Source organism: Ostrea edulis, chromosome 1 (genome assembly GCF_947568905.1).
Source record: "Ostrea edulis chromosome 1, xbOstEdul1.1, whole genome shotgun sequence".
NCBI lineage: Eukaryota > Metazoa > Mollusca > Bivalvia > Ostreida > Ostreidae > Ostrea > Ostrea edulis.
In genome coordinates, this window is record NC_079164.1 from 66,575,878 (window position 1) to 66,594,496 (window position 18,619).

Here is an 18,619-nt window from a genome sequence, read left to right on the forward strand (position 1 = left end):
GGGAATTTTGCCAAACTCACCGCTAATCTCACCCAAGAGAACTGCTGAAGTACACTGCATTACCTAGTCGACCATGACAGAAAATTGCGGAAGACCTGTGTGAATTAGATTACAACACTTCTTGGTAGTCATTTCTCTTATTTCATCAAGATTGCTTTTCCTCAGTCCATCACAGTGTGTCATTTAATTGGCAAAATGAAGAACATGTTTGAACGATAGGGAATACCTGAAGATCTCGTTTCAAAAAAAGGTACACAGTTTATATCAGAAGCATTTAATTATATAACTCAAGAATGTTCCGTAAACTATAAATTCTCACAGATATTTACCACTCTTCATCACCCACAATGAAAGGTGAAGATAACGAACAGTGATCAATCTCATAAATCCTATAACCAATACAAAATAGATAGTAAGGGAAACATGGACCCCCTAGACACACCAGAGGTGCGATCAGGTGCCCAGGAGGACTAAGCATCCCCTGTTGACCGGCCACACCCGCCGCGAGCCCCACATCCCGATTAGGCAATGTAACGAAAGACAGAAAGCGGAGCCAAGATTTCCACAGTGTCATTTTGAAGACATTGCTACCCTACCGCAACACACCAATAGAAGCGACAGGTCGATGTCTAACAGAACACATGATGCCATGGGACGGAAATTTCGTACAACTATTCCAAACTACCAGAAACTCTAGAATCAGAATGGATGGACCGGCCGTGATGTTTTCTTCTGTGAACTTCAGTACAAGGAACGTTATTTATCTAATTATGATGACCATAATAATTCTAGTCCATTAGCTAAACTTCAGTCAGGAGATTCTGTCAGGATTAATTAAGACTGAAAGGGAAAATCTCTGACTGACCCACGAAACTGTTCTAGAGGCAGATCCAAAAACAAGCCTTTCATATGCATTAAAGACACCCAGAAGTTCATGTCGCGGACGTCCTCGACACTTTCAGATAGATTCTCATCGATACCGGAAAGCGGAAAATTTCATTCCAGATATGGATACAGATCCACTATTTGTTGCTTAAGAAACATTGTTGCGACTAAAGCAGTCTATTAACACAGGTGACATTCCTGCAACTCCGCTCTCACTGAAATCAGACGAGCAGAGGACCTATCGTCCAACGTCTGAAGGCCTTGGATGATCGCAACAATGAACGGCTAGTGCATAGACAAATTAATTAATCCTAAGTAGATGACTCGTATTAGTTTTCAGGTCACTTTTTTTAAATATTGATTTCAATGGAGGTAGTGGGCATACATGTTTTACAAATATGTATTGTTTATCAGTTACCTGTGCCGTATTACATATCACATGAAAGTGAATAATGAGGAATTGTACAGATGACCATGGACATTGATATCAACACTGCTTTGTAATATTTACCGTACCTTCTTTGAGGGTTTAACAATCGAACATGAGTAAACACTACGACACAATAACAAAGTTTATTCATCATCAGAATACATAGAATGAAAAAAGAGAGACAGTGAGTGTTGTTAGGCTGAGATAAGTCTACCAAGGTACAAAAAATGCTTCTAATACAAGACTTGTCTTGTCATGTCGAATTAATCACATAACACAACTACAAATTTATATCGCTAGACGAAAATAGTGGACAGATCCTTTGTTAGCTATTGTAGTTTTAAAAATCACACATTGTGAAACAGAAGTGGGAAAAGGAAATCCTGAAACTGGTATGTATACATGTGTGACGAAACACACTGCTGAGACTGCCTATTGACATTTATAAGGGTGGTATGTCCTCGTCCACAATTTATTTTCCTAGAAGTCCCAAGAATTCTTTGTTGTGAATTTCAAGATATTAAATGAGTCTCTTGTAGTGAAGCCAAAGCGATCTTTTTCAGATTACCAACCAGTGAAGTACAGGACAAGCAACTGAATGATAGATACCAGGCCAACTCCAAGGGAAGTCAGCGTCAGAATCTTAGCCCACCTGTCACGGGATTCTCCACCAGCGTGATCTCCGACGTCATAACGAGTTCTTGCCTAAAACAAGATCAGCATTGACAATGAATTTTGCATGACAATTTAAATGATAATAAAAAATCTTATAAATATAAGATTTCTTTGCGCGTGTGTGTATTTCATCAAGGTGATTTTTGAAGTTTTCAAGACAATTTTTTAAAAGTTTATTCCTAATAAAATGATGATGTAAATTTTGTAATGAGTTATACAGTATCCTTGCATATTTATTCGTCAGCATAATTGTAACTCATTTATCCGGGGAAACGTTTATGCTCTATATTGCTATCAATTCATTCACGTGGATATCGGTAAATAATCAATAAAGTCATGGCTTGTGTTGTCTTTGAAACAACGATTCCAGAGAAATAAACAATACAATTTTTATCGATAAATGTAAGATCTTTTCGAATAGAATCTTAATTAAGAACAATATATAAGGCACTAAATAATGTTTAAAATGATGTTGAAAGTGGTTCACGTATCACCTAAAAGGGGATACTTTAGTGATGATAATCACGAGCCCGACTTAGTTTTTAAATGTAACTACCATTCCTTAATCAAATTTTAAAAACTTCACGCCTAAGCACGGGAATGCCGTATATCCCTTACTTTAAAAAGGTATAACGTTAGTAATTTATTCTTCCGGTCATCTTGCAACAATGTATATTGTTCTATAATTGTGACTGCCCAATTCATTGTATATCGTTAGGCAACTGTTTGATGTAAAGATTTCAAGTTCTTTTTATCTAGTTATGAGAAACTTTGCAAGCCAGTAATGGAGATCCTTAAATTAAAAAAATGCTTGGCTTGCCTATATGGACCCCTGGAACCTGAAAACTATTCAGTTAGGGCATAATGCATTTCATATAAAATGTTCGTTTGATTGTGCTGTTCAATGAAATGATCAGGTGAACTCTAAACTTTATGATGTAAATCAAAAGCAAATTACGCCAAAAAACTTTTCTTCCTCAATTTCATCTCATTATGTAATGAATGCTCGGTTTAGATCTGTGACACACCTCAATCCAGTATATCAGTTTGATTAGTATCTTGTAATTACATAAATTAGATGTCCCGATACTTCCAAAATTTGATGAAATAGTAATTTCTATGCAAAATTACATGAATAATTCCAGTTAAGTTACAAAAACCCAAACCATAAAACAAAACAAACTACTGCTCCTCTTTTTGGAGATTTAAATTAGAATTCCCGGAATGGTCAAGAAAAATGAGTATCCTTACGTTGACTGCTGCTATAATGGCACAGATTCCAGTGGGCCAAAAACAGAACAAGCAGGATAAGACGGCGGGAACCAGCCAATCTTTCCCTCTGTGGATTACTACAGGAGTAGCTACAGTGTTGGTTACCTAAAATACAAATATTCCCCGTTTGTCAATAATGTAATGTTGATGTTACAAGACTCCCTCCTATAACGTCCATTATTTCTTATATATATATATATATATATATATATATATATATATATATATATCCAACGATGACTAAGTACACATGATCTACATGTAAAACTTATACGGTACCAATTTTGATGCACCAGATGCGTATTTCGACAAATAATGTCTCTTCAGTGATGCTCAACCGAAATGTTTGAAATCCGAAATAACTATGAAGTTTTGGAGCTAAATATAGCCAAAAACAGCGTGCCAAAAAAGTGGAGCCAAATCGTCCAGGGATAAGAGCTATGCATGAGGGAGATAATCCTTAATTTTGAAATGAATTTCTAAATTTTATAACAGCAATTTAATTAATTACACTTTGTGCTTTCGCCGTGTAGTTCGGCTCTTCAGAGTGTAACAAGATTTACAAAGAGTACAATGTACTTGTTATGGCATTGTAGTTAAGACGTCGTTATTGTGACGTCACAAAGGCAGCATACTAAATTGGTGCAAGTTAAAGTCAATAAAGTGCCAAAAATAAAGCAATGACTTGAAATGTCACATCCAAGTTATAATAATTAATTTACATTCAATTTAGGTTTGAATAACTTTACAAAATAGTACTCTTTTGCTCTCCGTAAGTGTTCATTATTTTCTAAAACTTTATAAAACGAAAATATCAAAAAGTCTCTATTAGCACATAAATTGAAATGTTCACTGCAGGGTGTATTCCTGACGAACGGGTCCCGTATTTGTTGTTTGTGGACTCTCACACGGTCGGCTAGTTTGGTTCCGGTCTGTCCTATATAGTTTTCTCCGCAGGAAGTACAAATCATGCAATATATTAAATTTCTGGATTTGCACGACATATTAGTATGTATAGTGAACGTTTTGCCACATTTAAAAGTAAATGAGTCTCCTGTTTTTAAATAAAGACAGGTGCCACAACAGGGATCCATACCTTTGGAAACTGTAGGTTTTTCTTCATCAGATGAAAATCTGGCTTTCGTTAGTAATTTTTTTTTAAGGTTTGGAGGTTGACGTCGGCTGTAGACAATGTTCTTTATTTCAAAAAGATCCTTTAGATTTTCGGATTATTGTAAAATTGGGAAGAAATGTTTCACAGAAGAGTACATATTTATATTACGGGGATTGTGAGTTACGACAAGGGGAATTTGTTTTGTTTTTTTAATTTCATCCTGGGTTCCTGATCTTCTAGAATTCCGAAGTTCTGCGATAGGTATGGATTTGGACTTTTCAACAGCGGCATCTATTAAATGAACTAGGGACAGTTTCTACAGTCATTTGGCCCAGAAAATAGATGATTTCAGTAGGAGTCCCAAAATCTGGCATTCAAATAAGGAATATATAAGCAAATTCAAACTACGTTTAATTTGATCCAAAATTGCTTTGTGTTGTATGACAGGAGCGTGAAGTTGGCATAAAATTCCCAAAAATGCAAAAATCAATGAAAATTTTCATAAATTCAGGGTGTTTTCCTTTCAGAAAACATACAGCCCATGCGTCGAGCAAATTTATATTCGAACACATTTTTCATCTTCTCTTAATGCACAATATATATTAATTTCATTTTGCTCGACGGATGGGCACACCTTTTCCTAAGCAATAATCTGGATGAAATTTAACAGTTATCAAGCTCTTTTTGAAAAAAGGCGGGGAAAACTCTTACTCATGACGCAATAATGTTATAAATTAAGAAATAACTTTCATTTAAGTTGAGATACTATACTTGGCATATATTTAACTTATTCAAAACACAGATCAAGCTTGATTCAGGACTCCTTTAAATCAGAGAATTTTCAGATATTTCTGTCTTAATAAAAACATGGAAAAGATTCTAGAAGAAATCACAGGTAAACTTTTTACCTTAGATAATAGAGTTGAGGATCTAGCAAATAGCATTAACAGATTAGAGAAGCTGATTAAATGCTGTAATACCAAACTTGATATTATTATCAATGAAGAAGCTGAAAATCTACACAGTGTGGAATGTACACAAGAAAATATTAATTATAAATCGAATGTGGACTTCATTCTACAAAGTAGATATAACACCGATATCGTGAATGAAATGTACCGGGAAAAACAAAAAAATATCACAATTTGGAGAAAGATCCTTAATGAAAGAAGACAGGCATATCATAATGCCATTAGATGTGAAAATCTCGCAGATACATATGAGAGATGGAGACAACAAGAGAATTAAGCGGTTCTTGGCACATTTATTTTGACTACGGATAACTCCGTTTACCTGATCAAGGTATTGGTCTCACGGCGGGTGTGACCGGTCGACAGGGGATGCTTACTCCTCCTAGGTACCTGATCCCACCTCTTGTATGTCCAGGGGTCCGTGTCATCCCAACTCTCTATTTTGTATTGCTTTTAGGAGTTATGAGATTGATCACTGTTCGTTATCTTCACCTTTCATGACTAATTTGGACCCACCTTTTTTTGTACATCATTTTCTGCTATTCCTAAATATGCATTTACATTTATAGAGTATCAGCAAACCTAAAGAGGTCCTTCAAATTCTGAAACCAAACCCTTAACCCCTAGCATCATGAAATTTACAATTTTAATAGAAGACTACCTACTTCTTCTAAATATCTATTTAGTTTCAATTTAGTATCAATGGCATTAAAGCAGATATCATTTATATGTTTTGCACTTACATACTATATATACCAAGTTTGTCCAAACCCTGGAGTCAGAACCACAACCCCGGGGATCCTGAAAGTTACAATTTTGACAGAGGTCTTCCTGCTCTATATCACTTTATATTTAGTTTTGCATAAATATATGCAGGTGTAGAGAAGATGTTTGAAGATTTGTCAATTTTTGCCCTACCCCTGAGGCCCCGGCGTGCAGAAGTCCTGAATTTTACAATTTATGTCCCAATTGTCCCAAAGATGCTTCATACCAAATTTGAGAAGAATTGGAATGGTAGTTATCATGAAGTTAAAAATTTATATTGTTAACACATTTAATAACACCATTTTGGCCCTACCCTGATAAGAAAACCCCTACCACTGGAATCATCAATTTTACAATTTTGGTAAAGGACTACCAGCTCTTTCTAAAGATCCTTTTACTTTCAATCTACTATCAATAGCACTAAAGAAGATGGTATTGAAGTGCTTTACACATAAACACTAAATGCTAAGTTTAGCCTCGCCCTGGAGTCAAAATCCTTACCCTGGGGGTCATGAAAATTTCAGTTCTGGTAGAGGCCTTCCTATTCTACATCATTATGCATTTAGTTGGGGTTGTTTTTTTGTTTTGTTTTTTTTTGTTGGGTTTTTTTTTTTGTTTTTTTTTTGTTTTTTTTTTTTTTTGTTTTTTTTTTTGTTTTTGTTTTTTTTGGAGGTTTTTTGTTTTTTTTGCATATCTGCAGTTGTAGAAAAGAATATTTTTTTAAATTGGTCTATTTTTAGCAGTTTTTGCCCCGCCCCTAAGGCCCCAGGGGTGCTGGAGTCCTGAAATTTACAATTTATGTCTCTCTTGCCAAAAAAATGCTTCATCCTAAATTTGAAAAGAATTGGGATGGTAGTCATCAAGAAGAGGTTAAAAATGTTCAATTGTTAACGTAATTCTGAGCCGTTCTCACCTCAGACCTACCTGTCTGCAACGCGTAAAACTGGATTCAAACCCGGTATCATTGATCGGGGGTTTAATCCCGAGTTACTCATCCAACCAATAATGAACCGAGAGATTTTCTATTCTCAAATGCAATCTTCCAACAATTGCAAATTAAATTCTAATTTCAAACATTAATATAACCTCGGACTTCTTCATTATCTTGGGGCTAACATTCCATTGTCTGTACAGGAAAAAATATGGAATGATGAATATATAGATCTCCTCAAGCTACTGCATTTAGATCTTGCAGCTGAAACCTAACAACTTCCTGTGTTTGAAGATGGTGAAATCAAAATTAAAAACAAATCTAAAGATAAAAAAAATGCTTCAATCTCTGAATGGACTGATTCCTTCTTGATTTATGCTGCCATTTACTTAAAAAGGTTTCCGCAGCATGTTCAAGGCATTTTGAAGTATATCAGTTCAATACGACTGGAGGCAGCACGCTCTTCTGCTCTGGGGTGGAGGGATTATGATGTTCAGTTTCGGCTTAGGAGTTCAGAAAACGCTTTGATCAGTTGGTAAAATATTGATGCGGAATTGTGGTTGATCTATATGGGTCAGTCCGCTGTAGCTGAACAGAAGCATACCTCTAGTCTTCATCAGCACAAGCGTTGTTATGATTTCAATTTGAAGGGTTCTTGTCTTTAAAAAGACTAGATTTTCTCATGATTGTCTTAAATGTGGCAAAAATCACCCATTCATCAATTGTTACAGCAATCAAACAAGCCACATTATACCCAAAGGACTTGCTCAGAATGTCAGTCGTAATACCAATGCGACCCAAACATGTTTTCCAAGGCCATTTCGGCAATAATCATCCATGTCTGTGGGAGTTAGGTTATACACCAATCAATGTTAAAGTGTTAAATGTAAGGTGAAGATAACGAACAGTGATCAATCTCATAACTCCTACAAGCAATACAAAATAGATAGTTGGGCAAACACGGACCCCTGGACACACCAGAGGTGGGATCAGGTGCCTAGGAGGAGTAAGCATCCCCTGTTGACCGGTCACACCCGCCGTGAGCCCCATATCCTGATCAGGTAAACGGAGTAATCCGCAGTCAAAATCAGTGTGCCAAGAACGGCTTAACAATCGGTATGAAACACGTCAGACAGCATTTGACCCAATGCGAGGTCGTATTGACGAACTAGATCGTTATAACGACCATAGAATTTGCGAAATGCTGACTTCAATCGAGACTGTTGAAATCCCTGTACCATCAACTTGTTTGTCAGTAGCTTACCTCGATTTAAAAACCGACTATACCCAGAACAAGCTCTTGCATATCGAATTAATTGAGATATATAAACACCATATGCAGGTGATAATGGAATATTGCTACATAAATGTGGGAAGTTGACGATGGAGAAGCTGAAATCATCCCGTTTGTCATACAGTTGAGTTGTCAGTTTGCCGTTAATGTCTACTTTCAATAAAATATCTAAGTATGAAGCAGAAGTGGACGACTCTGTTTCAGATTATCCAGACAAAACTATAGCATATCAACTTTCACATGGATTTACATTTGGTTTCTCTTTGAACTACATGTATATGGGTCCTCGCAATCCAGTATCTTGTAAAATATGGTTTCAGCATTAGAGCATCAACATCAATTGCTGGCTAAAATCAACAAAGAAATTGATTTAGGTCGCATAATTGGCCCATTTGATGCCCCACCGTTTAAAAATTTCCATTGTAGCCTAATAGGTGTATTGCCTAAGAAACAAGGTGGTTGGAGGCTAATCACCAATTTATCTGCCCCACGGGGAAAGAATATTAATGAATTCATTAACCCTGAAATATGCACTGTCAGTTATTCATCTTTTGATCAAATTATTAACGTGATTCAAAAACTGGGTCCAAAGGCTCAATCAAGGAAAATGCATATTTCAAACGCATTCAGGTTATTGCCAATTAGACCTGAGGATTTTAGTCTTCTTGGATTTAAATTTCTGTATAAATACTATGTGGACAAATGTTTGCCAATGGGTTCCGCTATAACATGTTCTTTATTTGAAAATTTTTCCAGTTTTTTTTACATTGGGTATTAGAATCTAGCACCAACTTGAAAAATATTGTTCATTATTTAGATGATTTCTTATTTGCTGGACCTCATGGTACAAACAATTGCACAATTTTAATGGATACCTTTCAACGTAGCAGCGATTTAGGTGTTCCGTTGTCAGATGAAAAAACAGAGGGTCCAACTACACATATAGTGTTCTTGGGTTTAGGTATATACTCGGTTAATCAGTCAATCTTTATACCAACTGACAAAGTGGAAGCTTTGCAGAAGGAAATTTAAGGCAAATCTATAAGCACTTTAAAGCAGCTTCAGTCATTAGCAGGCTCACTATCATTCATAACAAAGGCATTACCAGCAGGTAGTGCATTTACATGTACATGTCGCTTGTATGGGTTAATGTCCTGTGTCTCTAGACCATATCACTATATATGGATTTCCAAAGAAATACGCAGTAACCTCCAGATGTGGTTAAAATTTCTTGATGAATTTAATTACTTACTTACTTAGGCCTGTCGTTCTGTGAGGAACATAGGCCATCGACGACAGTCCTCCAACGAACACGATTTTGGGCTGCTTTTGTGGCGTCGTGCCAGGTCATGTCCTGCGCTTTTAGTTTTGCATCTGAGTCCCGCCTCCAGGTGTTTCTTGGACGCCCCCTCTTTCTTTTGCCCTGCGGGTTCCAGGTCAGGGCCTGGCGTGTGGTGGTGGAAGGTGGCTTCCTTAGAGTGTGTCCAATCCAGCCCCACATCCTCCGTCTGATTTGTATGTCTAAAGATTCCTGCCCTGCTCTCTTCCATAGTTCTTCATTTGTAATCTTTTCAGGCCATCGGATGTTGAAGATGCGCCTGAGAGAGGTGTTGTAAAATGCCTGGATCTTCTGCAGGGTAAATTTAATGGGATTTCAAATTTTCCGGATTTAGAATGGGAATCCGATGAAAATTCACAATTTAATTCCGACAGCTCAGAAACAGCATGATATGTAGTTTTCGGTACTTCTTGGGCATGTCTCTATTGGCCACAGGAGTGGAATATAGATATTAGAAGGGATATAACATATTTAGACTTTGTCCCTTTTGTGCTAGGATTTCACTTGTGGTCAAACATATTGCAAAATAGGAAATTGATTTTACATGTTGACAACTTGGCATTGGTTCAAATCTCAAACAAAAAAAAAACATCCAAGAGTAAACAGGTAATGACTTTGATGAGAGAATTAGTATTGTTGTTTTTAAAGTCCAATATTCACTTTCAAGCAGTTCATGTACCAGGTTGCAAAAATGAGATAGCAGATGCAATTTCTCGTTTTCAGTGGACCAGATTCAGGCAGTTGGCACCTTGGGAAGATTGCCATCCCTTTCAAGTACCTACTCACTTTTGGGACCCTTTGAAGGGCATGTAAATCGCTTAATTGAGTCTAGTCTCTCCAGCAACACAAACGTTGCTTATGACAAAGCCTTTAGTGTTTTTAATGACTTTAGATTACAATTTAATTTGCCACTGCCTTAGCCTCCTGCAATAGATCATCTAGCTTTTCTATCGTCATAAAATCTGGCACATTCTACAGCTAAAGTGTACTTGTCCGCCCTTAGTCATAACCTACAAGTGCATGCCCCATTTTCTCACTAGAGGGCGCGTTACGCAAGCTTCACATACACCTCTGTCAACGCTTGGAATCACGTGACAATATAATGACATGATATAAACAATAATTCTCGGTAAAAGTTCTGGTAACAGGTGATGACATCAGGCTCTTTTTATAGCCCACTGGCACTTTAATAAATACATATTTACCATTTAGCTGTTTGTCTCTTATTTCAAATTTTTTTTATCGTATTTTTACAACCTTTCTTACTTTTGATTCCATGTTTACATTCAAATCTTCAACACGTGGATGTCCTACATTCATACGCATATTACGAAGTAGTTCTAAATTTAGGATCAGAAAACGGCGATTTTAAAAAATTTACAGTAAGCATCAATTCAATTGCACCAAAAACATTTCATAGTATGACTGAATATTTAGTCGAAAACATAAATGCTGGATATTAGAAACTTTTACAAGATTTCTGTAAAAAGCCGTTGACAGAGGTTTAGTGCGAGGAGCGCACGGAACTGTGGGTAGAGAATGGTGCATGACCTAGACATCCAGTTAGGTCTTTCATTATACAAAAGATATTAGCAGGTTTCAAAAGAACTAAACCTGCCAAAGACATCAGAAGCCCAGTAACTTATCAGATATTACTCAAAATTGTAGACACTTTACCTACAGTAACGCAATCAAAATATGAGAATTTTCTATTCAGTTCTGCATTTGCAACTGCATTTTTCAGTCTTTTTAGAATAAGTGAACTAGCAGCAACATTTAATAACAGTCCCAAAAATATACTGCACCTTTCTGACCTACTACTGACTAAAGACGCAATCAAATTTAACTTGCGTTTTTCTAAAACAGATCAGTATGGGAATGGTTTAGTGATTACAATAAGCAAATCGATTGAGTCAACAGTATGCTTGGACTTGTTGGAAGAAGTTTTTGCATTTTAGATCTCAGATTGATGGTCCTTTATTCTATCATATCAATGATTCCCCATTGTCAGCATATCAGTTCTCGATTATATTGCACAAAGCATTAAGATTTCTAGGTATTGAAACAAAACTATTCAAAACGCACTCGTTTAGAATAGGGGCTGCTACTCGGATGTATTTGTCAGGTATATCTGAACAAGAAATACAGAGAAGGGGTGGATGGCTTTCCAATGCATATAAAAATAGCCTCAGACCTGAGCTGGCCACATTTTAGAACATGCAAATAATCATATCACAATAGTTTTTCGCACTGCTAAGTGTGTTGTGTATTGTTCATAAATCTTGCAGATTCAATATGGATTGTAGGATCATCACTTATTAAAAGAGCGGAACAATTTGCATTGAATTCACCTGAGTTTGGCAAAGACCTTGCTTTACCTAGCATATCAGTGTCGTGGAAGGGAATATCAGGACTGAGTTTTGAATATTTTCAGGTTATTTTTGACATGTACTCCACGAATCCACATTCAAGGTTTCTGGTTATACATGTAAGGGGTAATGACATTTGAAAACATGATAATACATTATGTAGACAGCAAAAGTTCATGAAAAATGTAATCAACAGGTTGAGTTTGGCTATACCGTTGACTTACGTTGTATGGTTACATATATTACCTAGAGTTTATTGGCGCCATGCCATATCAAATATTGCTGCAGAGAAATCTAGGTGTAGGATTAATAGTTTTAGTGCTAGTTTTGTTTTTAAAAAAGGTGGCGCTTCCATTAAACATCAGGATATAAGTGTGGAGCAAAGTATACTATTTCTTAGTGATTGAGTTCACTTGTCTCCCTTGGGCAATCATGTTTTTGTGTTAGCGATACAGGCTGCTCTAAGGCAGTTTAGTCGAGGTACAATGTAATAATTTACTTAATCCAAAGAGGTGATATATGGAAATGAATGGGAACTGTTGTGGCTCTATGATTGATGAGTATGCATTTATTTGTTGATTGCTATTTGTGAATGATATATGCTAATTTTTACGCTAATGGTCAAAATTCAGCCGCTGTGTTGGCGGTTTGATTTCCAGTTGGCGCAATTTTGACAGAAAACCATTTGCTGAGGGATACTATTGTCCCCCAGCTCTGACATGGTTTGCTGAATATTTGTGAATGCTATGCTGCCAAAAGCCTACAGGTGGTAAGATCGGCGCATAGGGTTTGAACATGCGAGTGGCATGTTAACGGTGAATGTTTTAAATAAAAAGCCATGACAGTTCCGCCAATATGTTTTTGGGTACTTTTTTCAGGTCACGGGTGGTTAAACTAAGTAAAGTACCCATTAAGCTGAAATCTGTAGACATCAGCTTTATTCACGTGCCTTGGTAAATTTTAGTTTTAGGAATTTCGAAATAACTCAGGTGACCTAAAAATTGTATCATTATAATTCGTGAAATGATTAAGTCTGTCTCTAATAATTTGTTTTCCTCTGATTAATCTTTCTACAAGATTATAATCAAACCTGTTCACTGCATCCACCTGGTTCGTCATTTACCGTTCTCACCTCAGCCCTACCTATCTGCAACGCGTAAAACTGGATTCAAACCAGGTATCATTGATCGAGGGTTTAATCCCGAGATATGCAACCGGCCAATAATGAACCGAGAGAGTTTCTATTCTCAAATGCAATATTCCTACAATTGCAAATTATAAGTATAATTTCACACATTAATATAACCTCAGACTTGTTCATAATGACTAGTAACTTACGACAACATTCGTGGAAGTTGACATCGGATAACCATAGGTTGTATGCTGCTTTCCATAGGTCGGGGACTGCTGTCCATAGGTCGGGGACTGCTGTCCATAGGCCGGGGGCTGCTGCTGACCATAGGCCGGGGGCGACTGCTGTCCATAGGCCGGGAGCTGCTGCCCATAGGCCAGGGGCTGGTTGTATTCAGCATAGTATGCTAAAATTCAAGATGTAGTAACATTTAATCTTTCTGGATCTACAATATACTAGTAGTTATTTTCTAAGTAATATACATAATTTTAATACTTCATACTTTTTCAACGATGATTTTTTACAAAATTATATCAGATTAATTTGGCTGCAAAAGTATACTTACGATGATCTGACTTCTGTGTAGGCTGAGGGGGTTGTCCATAGTGTACACCATTGACTGAAAAGTAAAATTGTTCGCAAATCTACAAATATTTTAATGGTTTATTTTGAATTTGGCAGCTCTCCAATGTACGTCCAAAGGAAACTTAGAATTTTGAAATATTCCTGTAAATTGCTTAATTCATTGATTGAATATTGTTTAACGTCCCTCTCGAGAATATTTCACTCATATGGAGACGTTACCAATGCCGGTGAAGGGCTGCAAAATGTAAGCCTATGTTCGGCGCTTACGGCCATTGAACAGGGAGGGATCTTTATCGTTCCACACCTGCTGCGACATGGGACCTCGGTTTTTCCGGTTTCATCTGAAGGACTGCCCCATTTAGTCGCCTCTTCCGACAAGCAAGGGGGTACCGATGACCTATTCTAACCCGGATCCCCACGGGTCTTGTTTAATTAAAAACATGTTATGAACAATTGTTATGTTAATACAATACGCAAAAGGAAAACTGTAAAGCTGGTTGAATGCAGTTAGAAAAGAACTTAATTCCTTGAGTCCTGAAAATTTTTGGGAACAACAAAAAGTTGGTAATGTTAATCATTTTGTTTTTCTTGTGGAACAGCGTCTGATAACTGATAACTTCCCTGTGTAGATAGAATGAAAATGTATTTATTAGAGGTTGAGAAAATATAAAATTAGAAGTCGTACGATTTTTTTTTTCAAACAAGCTTTACCTGGGTAATTATGAATACCTATGGGACCAGTTTTCATATAGCGGGTAATTACTAAAAATGTAGAGAGTTGTTTGTATTTGATCATTCGTCTGCGTGGATTTCAGTCACAATAACCCCGTTCCCTCTCATGAATTTGTGTTGGTTGCATTGTATATTTTTAGTAAATGGAAAAGCATTATATTGAGTGTTGAGCAATGACATCAATAAAATACGCAGGTCTTATAGCTGGATATAAATAATATATGTTCGGTTGAGACTGGTCGAAGTAGAATATATAATCTAGCTGCAGAACTGTTGCTCTCTGACAAAATATTGGGACACATCAGAGATCAGTGCGTGATCAGCCACAATATTTTCGCAGAGAGCTACAGTTTTGCAGCTAGATATAAGCTTCTTTCCTTATTTCATTTGTTTTTTCTGCGAGCGTGGCTGAGGTCCTTTTTATCATGATTTCGAGAATGCGATGATTTAGTATTAGAATGTGTTAAACCGATTTAGTTTAAATGCACATTAAGATAGAAAATATTCATTCTTATATCTAGTTATAACATCAAATCAAGAAAATAACCTTAAAAACCCTGGTTCACAAGCAAGAAATCCTGAGGATTAATGATGTGAGTGGCGACTCTATTTAACATCATTCTGCATAAAACCTACTCCACAATGAGCTGAATAATTCCATCTCAAATAGAATTAAACAGAAATTTATATAAGGCAGAAATTTAATCTCTAGAATCAATTGCATCACTTACCGTATATTATCAAAATTTCAGAAAATAAACTCTGGGTGAAATTGTTCTTAAGTTATGAATTGACCCAAAATAAATGTACTGTTTCTTATTACAGAGACAGTCCATTGTTTTTTAATTCAAATTTTATCGTCGACTGCCCTATTTCGGTGACTGACCAGAATCGGTGACCTTTTGTTTACGCGTGCGCGTTGTCGTTTCCGGGTGTTTATCATGTTATCAATTTCGCCGTAATTTTTGCAAACACACATAGAGCACGTCTTCAATTTTTTTCCCCCGAAAATGAACTACAAGAAGGAGAGTATGCAAAAAATCGACACTACCACCCCATTTACTAATACTTTTTTAAAGCAAACCTTCAAACTAATATAAAGTATACAAAAAGTCTAGAATTCTACACTATGTTATTTTATTCATTGACGATTAGTTGCACATTCCTCCTGTATACACGGTTTTACTGTTAGAAATTTTTGACAAACCTATATTAACAATGGTCACCGAAATAGGTGACGTAAACATTTTAGGAGCACAAAGTGACATGTTTAAATTACGAAGATATATTCAATTAACGTACCAATGGATTTGGAATTTTTGGATGAAAGTAAAGGAATTTAATTACTTTAAAACCTTTAAAGGTAGGTGTATTCTTTATTTATTTAATCCAAGTGATTAATGAGAAAATCGCGGTTTATCACAAAAGTCACCGAAACTGGTCAGTCGACGATATTATGATAGTAGTAAATGTATGGTTGGTGGAAATATAGGTCACCTAGCAGTAGTAGCAGAGGTAGAGCTTTCTGTATTGGATAGACTATACGATCTATCTATACCTAGAATGCTACGATTCTGTAGCTAGGCACCATAATGACGTCATTGAAATCCATTCATTACGTCCAACATTTATACTACATGTATATTCCGATTTAGAATTGTAAGTGTTCTTGATAAATTTAAACAGAAACATAAAGCAAAACAAGGTGAAATGAAACGAACTAAACAAGTTTCCCTTCATCTAACAAAAATGTATCAGTTCAATTAGTTTCGTACATAATGATATCATAACACTTAAATTCCTGGCTAAGCTGATAATATGCCCTCATGAAATAATAAAGAACATTCTACAGGAATTTAACTTCATCTATATCTTATTGCGCGAATTGTTGTAAGAATTAGATACCAGGCTCAACCTTTTAAAGCCTTCTTAAGATACCAGATGATATGATATACACTCAAAGTCAATAAAAGCGTGCAATCGATGTCGCCGGCACTTTATTAGAAAATAAGCTATACCAAATCATATATTTTGTGTGCTATACATTCATGGACCCATAGCCTCCCTAGGCATGGTATACTTTTTATTTCCCCTTTACTTATAAACTTGGTAGGAAGCGTAGATACCCTAATTTTGTAACGTACGTGACTGTCGCCGACTCAATTTTTAAAATTGAACAAGCAAATATAAAAATCTGAGAGCGTGTTTTTAAATTTTCTTTGCGTTAATATCATTTGTATTTCCTAAATTTTCATTCAATAAAAGTTTAACAACTTTTGCGTATGATTTTAAGCAGTGGTGTATATATTACTCCATGTCGCCAGATTATATTATGTGATCATAGGGTCAATTAAACACCCAATGTATGGACAAAGATTTCGTATTATCTTTATGTTTTTGATCTATTTTGGCGCTAAAATATTCAAAAACTGTGTGAAAATATTCATCAAGCGATATTTGGATGTGGCATTGAGAAGAAGTCATCATATTCTCAAAATTTTGAATTCTGATTTTAGAAATGTAACATACGATACACTAATTTTTTTTATGAAAACGTATTTGCAGAGCAAATGTTACCCCTTTTATGAAAATCTCGTAGTGTACAGAGAATGAAAATATACACATTTCTTTTGCAGAAGTCATTGGTTGGTCTGAAATTTGACAAACGTGTCAAGATGTAACATTCGTGATGTAACATTCGTTACCGAGAAATTAATTAAAGGGAATGATAGAACAATTTCCAGCGTATTTTTGCTCTCTCTCTCTGCACGATGTGGTATACGACATGAACGTCTACTATGAACATTTGAGTTTGAAAGTCAATACGTGTTAAACTTTGAGAATTAGGATTAATTTTCTCTTACGGTAAGTACTGTTACAACAACTGCAATGTTTGATATACAATATTGATTAAGCAGATGAAATGTTTTGGTCTGAATTTGTTCTTCTGATATCAAAGAATGTATATCGTATTCCAAATATCTCGAAATTCTTCTGGTGTAAGAATTACATTGAGTAGAATGCTGGTAACATACGTTACTCAAAGTAACGTATGCTACTTAATGAAATGCTTGATTCGACATCAAATATTGAACTACATATTGACAAAATATCATCATTAATGATATGTTTGTTGAATATCAACTATGTTATGAAGAAACAAATGTGTTATTGTTCCCGTATTCACTAGCATATACAGATATCCTCTGCAAGAAATACAGGCCATGTTTTCCTCTGCTCCTGTCCTATTTATGATACATGTAACTATGCAACTCTACATTTATCAATTTGCTAGAATTCAGCATCTTTTCATAATATATCTTAGAAATGAAGGGACTAATCTCTGATGATTGTTCTATGCAATCTTATAGAGAAATCATTCAAAAATATTTTATCTGAGTGTAACATATGTTACCACAAATTCCGTTACGTAATATTATTCTGCTTGTTTTTAATTTTTTATTTATTTATTTTTTTCAGAAATGGCGCTTGTGAGAGTAGAAGTACAGAATAACTACCATGAAAAAAAAATGTATTAAAACCTAAGAACAACCATGAAAAAATGTTTTAGAAATAATATTATATGCTCCCCTTGTGGCAATACTGAAAAGGTAGAATGTCTGTATAGACAGTGAAAATAAAGGTTTAACTACCGGTCAAAGGCTACCATAATGATACATGTAAGTTTTGTCTCTCAAAATACTTATAAGCAACTGGTCATTTGAGTAATTTTGTATGACCTTTGACCTTGTGACTTGGAATCCAATGGGGGTCATCTATTCATAAGGGGCACCAGTGTTTCAAGTTTGATGTCTATCAAGGAAAGATTTCTCAACGGACAATAGCGTATGTCCAGAGTAGTTTAACCGTTGTCCTTTTGACCTCAAAATTAATAGGGGACATCGTTAAATATTCATTCATAACACTGCGTGGTGGATTATACTGACAGTTTCTATGGAAAGGTATTCCAAAATAAGCAACAAAAACATAAGATTCGGTATACATTTAATTAAAATGTTGGGAAATTAAACATTTTCTTTATATTATTATTGTAAACATATTGTTAGAAATGGGTACATATGATTCTTTCCATTTTTTGAATAGAAATGATGTGTTTATAGTAAT

General features: G+C 35.7%; 1 protein-coding gene across 6 annotated transcripts in view; it reads right to left on the bottom strand.

The window, feature by feature from the left end:
* Window positions 1-1,444: 1,444 nt before the first annotated feature.
* Window positions 1,445-18,619, bottom strand: part of LOC125646830 (proline-rich transmembrane protein 1-like) — a 36,891-nt gene continuing 19,716 nt past the window's right edge. For 2 of the 6 annotated variants that reach the window (XM_056157148.1, XM_048873401.2), the window contains exons 2-5: window positions 13,743-13,796; window positions 13,384-13,583; window positions 9,590-9,967; window positions 3,276-3,367 (exon numbers count right to left, since the gene is read on the bottom strand). In XM_056157148.1, the coding sequence (XP_056013123.1) occupies window positions 9,590-9,967; window positions 13,384-13,583; window positions 13,743-13,796 (632 nt within the window). In that variant the 3' untranslated portion in view covers window positions 3,276-3,367. Of the gene's footprint in view, window positions 2,021-3,241; window positions 3,368-9,589; window positions 9,968-13,383; window positions 13,584-13,742; window positions 13,797-14,029; window positions 14,224-18,619 lie in introns of those variants that run through there. The other 4 variants (XM_048873409.2, XM_048873385.2, XM_056157153.1 and 1 more) reach the window with 4 other exon arrangements.